The sequence below is a fragment of the Equus caballus genome, chromosome 15, assembly GCF_041296265.1.
Source record: "Equus caballus isolate H_3958 breed thoroughbred chromosome 15, TB-T2T, whole genome shotgun sequence".
Taxonomy (NCBI): domain Eukaryota; kingdom Metazoa; phylum Chordata; class Mammalia; order Perissodactyla; family Equidae; genus Equus; species Equus caballus.
The window spans coordinates 86,747,770-86,756,877 of record NC_091698.1 but is presented as its reverse complement, the minus strand read 5'-3'; the positions used below and the strand labels follow the sequence as shown (position 1 = coordinate 86,756,877).

General features: G+C 49.8%; 1 protein-coding gene and 1 long non-coding RNA gene across 3 annotated transcripts in view; one reads left to right on the top strand and one right to left on the bottom strand.

Moving 5' to 3' along the window:
* The window catches only part of ADCY3 (adenylate cyclase 3), an 87,807-nt gene that overhangs the window by 3,558 nt on the left and 75,141 nt on the right, over nt 1-9,108 (bottom strand). For both annotated transcript variants that reach the window (XM_023619401.2, XM_070236571.1), the window contains exons 12-19: nt 7,731-7,818; nt 6,751-6,867; nt 4,625-4,884; nt 4,278-4,337; nt 2,686-2,767; nt 1,686-1,844; nt 1,005-1,151; nt 74-193 (exon numbers count right to left, since the gene is read on the bottom strand). In XM_023619401.2, coding sequence (XP_023475169.1) covers nt 74-193; nt 1,005-1,151; nt 1,686-1,844; nt 2,686-2,767; nt 4,278-4,337; nt 4,625-4,884; nt 6,751-6,867; nt 7,731-7,818 — 1,033 coding nt within the window. The remainder of the gene's footprint in view (nt 1-73; nt 194-1,004; nt 1,152-1,685; nt 1,845-2,685; nt 2,768-4,277; nt 4,338-4,624; nt 4,885-6,750; nt 6,868-7,730; nt 7,819-9,108) is intronic.
* LOC138917893 (uncharacterized) lies at nt 1,710-3,513 on the top strand. Its single transcript, XR_011426542.1, has 2 exons — nt 1,710-1,872; nt 2,358-3,513. It is a non-coding gene; the product is annotated as an uncharacterized lncRNA (long non-coding RNA).

Genomic DNA, 9,108 nt, shown 5'->3' with positions numbered 1-9,108 from the left:
CCCACATGCTAGGCATGGGCTGCCTGTCTCTTGCAGAGCCCCTTCTCCTCCAGCCATTGAGGTGGTCAGATACCTTGTTGGAGCTGGTAAAGCCGTTGGTGTTGACATCTGGGGTGACTCCTGAAGCTGCCATATAGGTGCTGCCAATGGTTTTGATCTTGGTGATGACCCGGAATTTAGGATTGTCCAGGAGCTGAGGCCAGTATGAAGGAAGAGAACTGTCAGCAGAATCACGGGAGATGAATGAGCCAACTAAAGGACAGATTTGCCTGTTAATGACAGCTCCAAAAGACATCCAAGAGATGCGTTCCTATAAAAGCTTTATTTATTCTGCTACATGATCCTGGGCAAACTTTCTGATTTTTTTTTCCTTTTTTTTTTCTTTCTCCCCCAATCCCCCAGTACATAGTTGTATATATTTTTAGTTAATGGGTCCTCCTAGTTGTGGCATGTGGGAACGCTGCCTCACTGTGGCCTGATGAGAGGTGCCATGTCTGCGCCCAGGATCCGAACCGGCAAAACCCTGGGCTGCTGAAGGTGGAGCGCACAAACTTAACCACTTGGCCACGGGGCTGGCCCCAAACTTTCTGATTTTCTGAGCCTCAGTTTCTACAATCGTAACACCGGGATATAAATGCTAATCTCCTAGGGTGGTTGAGCACATATGCAAAAGCGTTTTTCCTGGTTATACAAGTTACCCAATAAATGTTTACTGACTGAATTTGAGGACAGGAGGCAGCAGAGGAGCTTAAGATCTTGTTTTGGCCAGTCCTTATCCTATGAACTTGTACGTGATTTCCCAGGCTCCCACATCACCCCTCAGACCTGACACTTCCAGATGGCTGCAGAAGCCCATATATTAATTATGGGGAGGGGCTTATATGGAAAAACAGCCAGCTAGAGTAACTCTCCAACTTCTCTCTGAGTTCTGCAGCCTGTCCTGGGATGTAATCTGGAACGAGCTGGCTTTGTGGCAGGAGGAGGGGGGCAGGATGGGCACTCACAGAGTCAAAGTCTGAGATGATCTCATTGAGGAAGCGCAGACACTCGATGCCGCCATTATTGATGCTCTCCTCTGTGTAGAAGTCAGCAAAGTTGGGCAGGGAGGCAAACATGACTCCAATCTCATCGTAAGACTGGCTGTACAGCTCCTAAAAAGAGGCAGGGCCCAGTGCTCGAAGTCTGACCAGCTGACTAATGTGCTACAGAGATGAATTTCTCTTCTACACCCATGAAAGGTGCAACCAGCTTCTTGGACACAAACATCTCCCAGATTATTCCAACTTTGAATAATTAGAAAGTAGCTTATCACAACTTGGAATAAATAAAAAGAGCTTCTCTAGTCCCTGTAACAGCCCCGGCTCTGAAAAAGAGGGTAGAGTAGAGTTAGGAGGTGAGCCATAAGAACCATTCTATTTGAGGTCACAGTTGATAAGCGGGCTCTAGCCAAGGCCTTGTCTTCTGAAATGGGGCCTCACAGAGACGTGTGGCCCACAGAAAAATGTCTGTATCGCAGTGCCCTTTACAAAAACCTGTGAAAGCCTCCTCTTTTGCTTATACTGCAGTTGCTGGTTGGGTCCAGCCCTGCCTGAGCCCTAATGCCATGTTGTGAAAAGGCCTGGCCCAGAGGGGCTCCCTGGCAGGAACCCAGATGAAATGACTCTGGACATGAGGCCACCCCTCACCTCATCTCTCTTCTTGGACCCCAGGAAATGGCGTGCCACGTGCTCAGGCAACATGTTGGTGACCAAGGCCTCGTTCCAGCGTCGCATCTCATAGACACGTTCCTTCTGGTCATGGACCTCAATCTTCCACAAGAACAGTGTCCGTGCCAGTTTTTCCACCTACGGACACAGACAGAGGCAAGGCAAGGTGTGTGCTCTAAGCTGGCCATCTGATGGGAAGATGAACAATGGGAACTTAAATGGAGGGGCTCCACTTAGAAAAACTAGAAGGAAGATGGCTAAATGGAAAAGGAAATAATACCAGAAAGATCTACTTAATCAAAAAAGGCCACCCTACAGCTGCAGCGAGGATCCCAGCCTCTGTGGTTATAGCAGAGATCAAAGAGGCCTTCAGGATGTGGGGGCCTCCTGGGACCTAATTTTAGCTACAGCTGTCTTTTGGGTGGTGGCAGCAGTGGAATCTCCTAGCCCAGGGAGGAGTCCCCATTTCTAGCGGGCTCCATTAGGCCAAGTGGCTTAGGAAGGCTGTACTTCCCCTGGCAAACCACTGGGTGGCACTTGAGCTAACATGGAGCACTAAGTCCTTGCATGGATACTTGGCCCTCCTTTTTTTTTCCTTTTAACCAAACAAAAACTTCATTTGCTTCTTTCCTTTTCTGGCTCCATGGTCAGTGTGTTAGTGACCTCCAGAGCCAGGGTGAGTGAAGATCCATGAGCTCCTGGCCTGGGGACTACAGATTTTATCCAGGCTTTTGAGTCCCTCCCCCCATGCTTCCGTCCGCATGAGGAAGTCAGAAAGAAGAGGTAAGGAAATGTTTTCCTTGTATTACTAAGGAAGAAACCAGAAAATGGATAAGGGGTGGCTTGACCAGGGTCACATGCCATGTTGAGTGAAGGGATCCAGCATTCCATAGGAACTTGGGTTCTCAGATTCTGGGACTGCTTCCCAGGAGGCCCTGGTAGGTTGCGAGAGAGGAGAGGAGGGTGTGCAGGCACTCACGTGGCGGGAGAAGTAGTAAAAGCTCAGCATCATGATGAAGACCATCACTGTCATCGAGTACTTAGAAGGCACCAGGGGGAGCCTGTGGGGCATGAGTAATGCAATTGAAAGAGCACCTGTGCTACCCTCTTGGAAGGAAGGGAGTTCATTCCCTCTCACTGGGTTGTGCTCTTTCCTGTCACCTGAGGCCCCAGAAACTTCGCCCAGCTCCTTAAGCATCTTCACATCGAGTCCTGCCCACCTAACCAAAAAAGGCCACCCTACAGCTGCAGTGAGGACCCTGCTGGGCAGGAAAGCTTTCTTAAATCACTGGGCTCCTGTCTAACAGCCAGCCAACCCCTGACCCCTCCTGGCTGCACTTGGAATCCACATCAGGCTGTTCCCCAGATGTTTAATAAACTCTGCATCCCCTGACCACAGAAGTAGCTGTAACCATGCAGGAATTTGGAGAGAGGAGACTAACATCACAGTGATGGGACTAGGGCACAATTTCACCACGCGTTTTTAAAACTTTCATCATATTTGTGTGTGGAGCTATAGTTAATTATTTTCATTATTGTATAGTATTTTGTTGCATGAATATACCACAGTTTATGTACTCATTTACTATTGATGTCATTTGGATTGTTTTGTTTTGGATGTTTGTGTGTTTATGTGGCTGTTACAAACAGTGTGACTCTGAACATTCATGTACACATATCCTGGGACATATCCTGTGCATGAATTTCTCTAAGGTATATATGAGCAGTGGAACTGCCAGGTCACAGGTCTATTTTCAACTTTACTGAACAATTCCAATTGGTTTTCTAAAGTGGTTGTACCAGTTTATACTATCAGAACTGTATGAGTTACTATTGTATTTGATTGAGAATTCTTAATTCTTGCCAAGCTGGTAGGTGTGTAATGGTCTTCCGTTGTGGTCTTAATTTGCATTTCCTTAATTACCTGAATGCCTTTCATTTACTAGTGGTCATTTAGATTTCTTTTGTGAAGCATCTATTCAAGACTTCTATCCATCTCCTGTTAGGTAATCAATTTTTTAAAAATTTATTTGAAGGTCCAGTCAAGTCACTGAATCATAAAATTCTAATCATAAATTCTAACTCTAAGAGCTAGAAGAGATCTTGGAGAATTTCTAGTCCAATATCCTTTTCAAGAGGAAATCTGGAAACCAGCGTGCCTGCGGCCCCACAGAGGATCAGTATGGCAGGCAAGAATCCAGGTCTTCTGGTTTGAATCAGCGTTCTTTCCTCCTTTTTCTGCTGTCTGTCCTGCCAGCCAGTTAATTGCAGCTACCAGCCTTTTGGCAGTTCCTTCTCTTCACCTTGACCCAGCTATTTATCCCACCCTCTGAACCACACTGCTGCTGCCCTCCAAGCTCCTCTCTCTGACTCAGGATGGCCGGGTCACACTAAAATCGTTCCACCTCTGCCCCAGCCCTGCTAGAGACACATCCTACCCTCTGTAACTTGAACATCCCACATCATATGCCTCTGTGAGGGGGAGCCCCGGGGCTTGGTTCATGGTATTCCCTGTCTCTAGAAGAAAGGGGCTGTCAGTGCAGGCCAGGAGGGGAGAGCAGTCACCCTCACCTGTCAGTGCCATTGAGCCCAGGGGTGGAAAACACTTGCATCTTCTCTAAGGCAATCAATCTGTTGGACAGATAATAGCACAGTGAGGCCCCTTCTGAGTACAAGAGGCTGAAGCCCAGCCAAGCACTGAGGTAACCCAATCTTCCACTCATCAAGCTGCAAAGGATCTATCCCAGGATCACAGCTCACCAGTGGCATGTCTGAGAAAGCATGAACCCTGAATCCCATAGAAACCTTTGATGCGCTCTAAAGACAAAGCCACCTCATGCAGGCCATGACCTTGAAACAGGGAGTTGGGGGGTGGGTGGAAGGAGACTATACAGATCCCCAAACAGGCTTCATCTTACTCATGTTCCTGAAAACGTTTGTGGTCATATTCATCAAAGATGGGGCGCCAGGCATAGATGTTGATGACGGCCACAGCACCCGTGACGAGCAGCATGAGTGTGAGCTTCACCATGTGGCTGACCTGCACCAGCATGATGGTGGCGATGAGAGACAGCACAGCGACATAGTTGTAATACTTGGGGTTCTCCACGCAGCCATCGTCCACCTCCATCCCCATGGTGCTGTTGTTGGGTCCAGTGTAGTACTGGAGACAGCTAAGCTGGAGGCCAGGACCGTGGGGGGAGAACATGGGGTGCAAGGGAACAGGAGACACTGGTCAGAGAAGGCTGTGTCATGGCAGTGTACGTTCAGCTGCCATTTCCCACCTTCCCACAGCTCCCTCAGAAACACCAAGAAAGATGGGAACATTTACTCAGGAATAATAATACACAAGTTAGTAATTCCCACAAAGGGCTTTACCATCCTCTCATTGATGGTCATGAAAATTCTCTGAATATTTTTAGTATGGCCACCATTGTACAGAAAACTCGGAGGGGCACACTTGGCCAAAGCAGCACAATTAGCAAGCAGTACAGCCAGAACCAGGAGTCTAGGCTTTAGGTTTCAAATCTGACATGCTCTTGTCCACATCACACTGTTGCTTAAGGAGGGGCCGTGGGGCCAGGCAGCCAACCACCCCTCATGGTGTCACTGCTATGGCAGCAGCCTCTGCTCAAACGCTTCCATTTCTGGAGGTTGGTCACCGGTCCCGGTGCTGGGCAGATGCCATCAATAGAAAGTGCATCCATAAACTGAATCACCCACTTTTTCTAACTTCCACCCACTGGGGCTTGTCTGCTTTGGGGAGATTCTCAGCATGTGATGTCAGCATGTGAAGGTTTCAGGCCTCCCTAGTTTGTCACCCTCCACCAGTGACAGGATCTCCAGGTGTCCTGCACTGTGTCCCCAGACCTGGGCTCCAGGCTTCAGGTGTGTTCTGACATGCAAGAGGCCAGGGCTTCTCTTTCCAGCGCTGTGGGCACCGTGTAACCCAGGGGCATGTCAGCTTTTGGGGTCCTAACTCCTCATTCCAGGTGGACTTTTGATGAGTTTGCCCTAGGGCTTTTTCACCTATGCTGCTGCCAGAGTAAGTCTCCGAGCTGTTTTTTCTGTGCTTAAATTGTTAAAGAAAATAAAACAAATAATATAACATCAGACGTGGAGAAAGCAGGACTCTCTTTAAGAGAGCATATATAGTACTACCAAAACTGGAGGGAGCTGTGACGACCGAGCAGGGAGTGTCAGCGACAGCTCCAAGCACTCAATGCTCAGTAAATGACTGGTGGCTCTGACTCAATAGATCTGGGCTTCCAACTGCTGGCCCTGCTCCCCAAGAAAGCATCTGGCAGCCCCCACATGGAATCCGCAGCTTCTCCATGAACTGAGGAGAGCAGAGAAGAGATGATTTTGTCTGCAGCCCGGCCATTTGGGCTCCGTGAAGCCTCTCTCCCCAGTAACCTCCCTCTAGGAAGGTCTAGCCTTGTTCAGATGGATGAAGGCCAAACAGGAGAGCTCCTTTAGGGGAGCAGGTTTACCTGCCTGGTCCTGATGGATACCTGACACTAGCCACACTGTAGCGAATACTTAAGATACGCAGAATGCTTAGGAGTGCTGGGCCCCCTGAGCAGTGAGACATGGAAGAAGAACACGCAGGACTGGGATTTAGAACTGCATCAATCCTTGACTCTGTCACTTCCTGGCTGTATGACCTAAAACAAGTGATTTATCCTCTCTGAGCCTTAGTTTCTTTATAGGAAACTGCAGATAATGATACTGACCTCTTGGGATTATTGTAAAGATCAAATGAGTCAATGTATGTGAAGCACCTAGCATGGGACCTGGTGCTCAGTGTTGCACTCTTGGACTCTGGGAGAGCGAGGAGCTGGGGGAAGCAAGTCAGTCTCAGGTTTCCTGGAGAGAAGACCCCCTCCGTTTGGCAAGGATGATCTATTTAAGAACCTAAGTGCCACTTCAAACCCGTGTCTAATGGTGGAGGAACTGGTTGGCAAACTGCCCACGCTGGCCAGTGGAAGCCTTTCTCCACTGAGAGCGGGGCGTCCCTTCAGCAAGGACAGCAGGTGCTCACCATGTCCACAACGTTGGCCATAACCAAAATGAAGATGGCTAACATGGCCCAGGTGTTCCTGGCCCAGCGGGTCCGGTCGATCCATGTTGAGAAGGCCACGAGCTTCTTAGGAAAGGCCTAGAAGGAATGGAATTTCAAGGGCAATGAACTTCTCACAGCCTTTCCTCCTATAAACATGACTGCTAACGACTCTGGTTGCTCCCATACTTCCCAGGAACCTAAAAAGTAGTGCTTTGCGTGTGAGCCAACCAAAAACTGAGAGTGCGGCAGGGCCGAGGACAGGGCAGGAATCCTGGTGCTGTGTGTCAGTCCTGCATGAGGTGTTTGTGAGAGAGCACGGCTCCCACATAGCGGACTCCTTCCAGGAGCAGACACTGACCAGCCCAGGAGGCTGTGGGCAGCACCAGCTGGCGGGAGCCCACTCCCCGTCTGCGAGCGGCGAGGCCAGGTCAGGGAACAATTTTCAGGGCCAGCCATCTTTGCTTGGCTACTCCTGCCTTTCCTGGGTCACTATACCTAAATTCTCCAGGTTATCTGGCAAGCTACCTGCCCGATTAATTTTCCTAAAACACTGTTTTTCCCTTGTAATACTGTCAAAAACTGCTTGGCACCCCAGTGCTTATAGGGGAAAGTCTTAATCCCTTTGTCTGGCTTTCAGTGCCCTTCCATAATCAGGGCCAACCCACCTTCCAGCTGGGCCTCCACTGCTTTTCACAGTGGTTCCTGTTTATCTAGACTCTGGCTTCCTCATGCAGGCACGTTCCACTGTCAGAGCCCCCCAGAGCCAGCCCAGAGTAGGTGCTCAGCTGACACGAATGACTGACTGACTGTGGAATGAGTGGGTAAGTGCCCAACCGCCCTAACAGAAGACAGTCTGTGCATAGGATTTGATGGGCCACATGACTCCATCAAACCCACTTTCACAGGGAGTGATGCTGGCTTCCAGAGGCTTCTGAACCAAAAGGAAGAGTGCCTCTTACCCGGGGAAAGATAGCAGCCAGCGAGCAGATTGTCAGGACCAGAAGCAGAACCTCCCCAACCACAAAGGTCACATAGTTTGTCATTAGCCTGTAACAGGGAGAAGACAATTAGGGAGGGAGTAGTGAGCCTGGATGAGGGGCCAGCAGAGTAAAGGAAAGGAGACAGAAGGCATGGGCCTGTACCCAGAAAGTTCCATGGCTGCCCGGGAGGCATTACTGCCTGCCGTACAGACAGGACAGAGGCCCTGACTCGGGGGTGAGGGCGCTGCCAGCTGAGTGCAGGGCCTGGGAACGTGCAACCTTCCCCAGTGGTAACTGTTGACTGGGACAGTTCCCAGGGAAGGGCAGGCTCGTAGATGCCCTGGGCAGAGTCCAGTAAAAACTTGGGAAGGGATTCTTAGGGCTGGGCACTCCGCCATGCAGCCATGACGAAAGGAGAGACTGGAACAGAGCAGCTCCATTACTGCCGAGGGCTGCTGAGTTACCTGTGACGACTGCACGGAGGGGACCAGGGCCTTCCGCGTCCATGCTCCTTCACTAACTCCAGGAAACCTGGTCTCCCCAAATCCTTCTCTCCCATCCTCACAGCCATTCCCATTTGGTTTCACCCCAACCCCTCCACTCAAAGTGCTCTTGCCAGGAGCCCCAGAAACCTCCATGTTGCTAAATCCAGTGCCTGATTCTTGGTCACTTCTTACCCCTCCTCCTCCAGGTCTTTAGTGAGATATCTCCCTGTCAGTGAGGCCTGCTCTGACCATCCTATATAAAAATGCAAACAGAACAAAACTCGCCACCAGCATCCCGCCTCCCTTCCAGGCCATACTTTTATCCATGCCACTTGTCCCTGTCTGCATACATTTTGATTATTTGATATGTGGCATGTTGTGTTCACTGTATATTCCTAGACCTCAGCCCCAGGCACAAAGGAGATAGTAAACATCTGTGAAGTGAATGAATCTGATCCTCACGATAATCCTGAGAGCTGGCTAGGGCAGGGCAGATATTATTCTCATTTTACGGACAAGTAAACTGATAACTCCAGGAGCCCTTAGTAATGTGCCCAAGGTCATACAACAAATAGACAAGGGAGATGTGTCCAGAACCTAGGACCATGTGACTGAGTCCAGGGCTCTTTAAGTTCCCCGAACTATAATCAGACAGGGCTCCACAGCCCCTCCTTTCTGATGGGCAATCCCTGAGTAGGAGTGAGCTGCTCATCGGCCATGGGGAGGGAGGAAGGGTGGCAGCCGTCCTTCAACAGTTGGGGCAAGGATTCCAGAACACCCACCTTGCCCCAGAGGACCTGCTGCTGTGAGAGAGGGGATCAGGCTATACCCAGAGCCTAAAATCTATCTTTATGAAGATGAGCCAAAAAAGG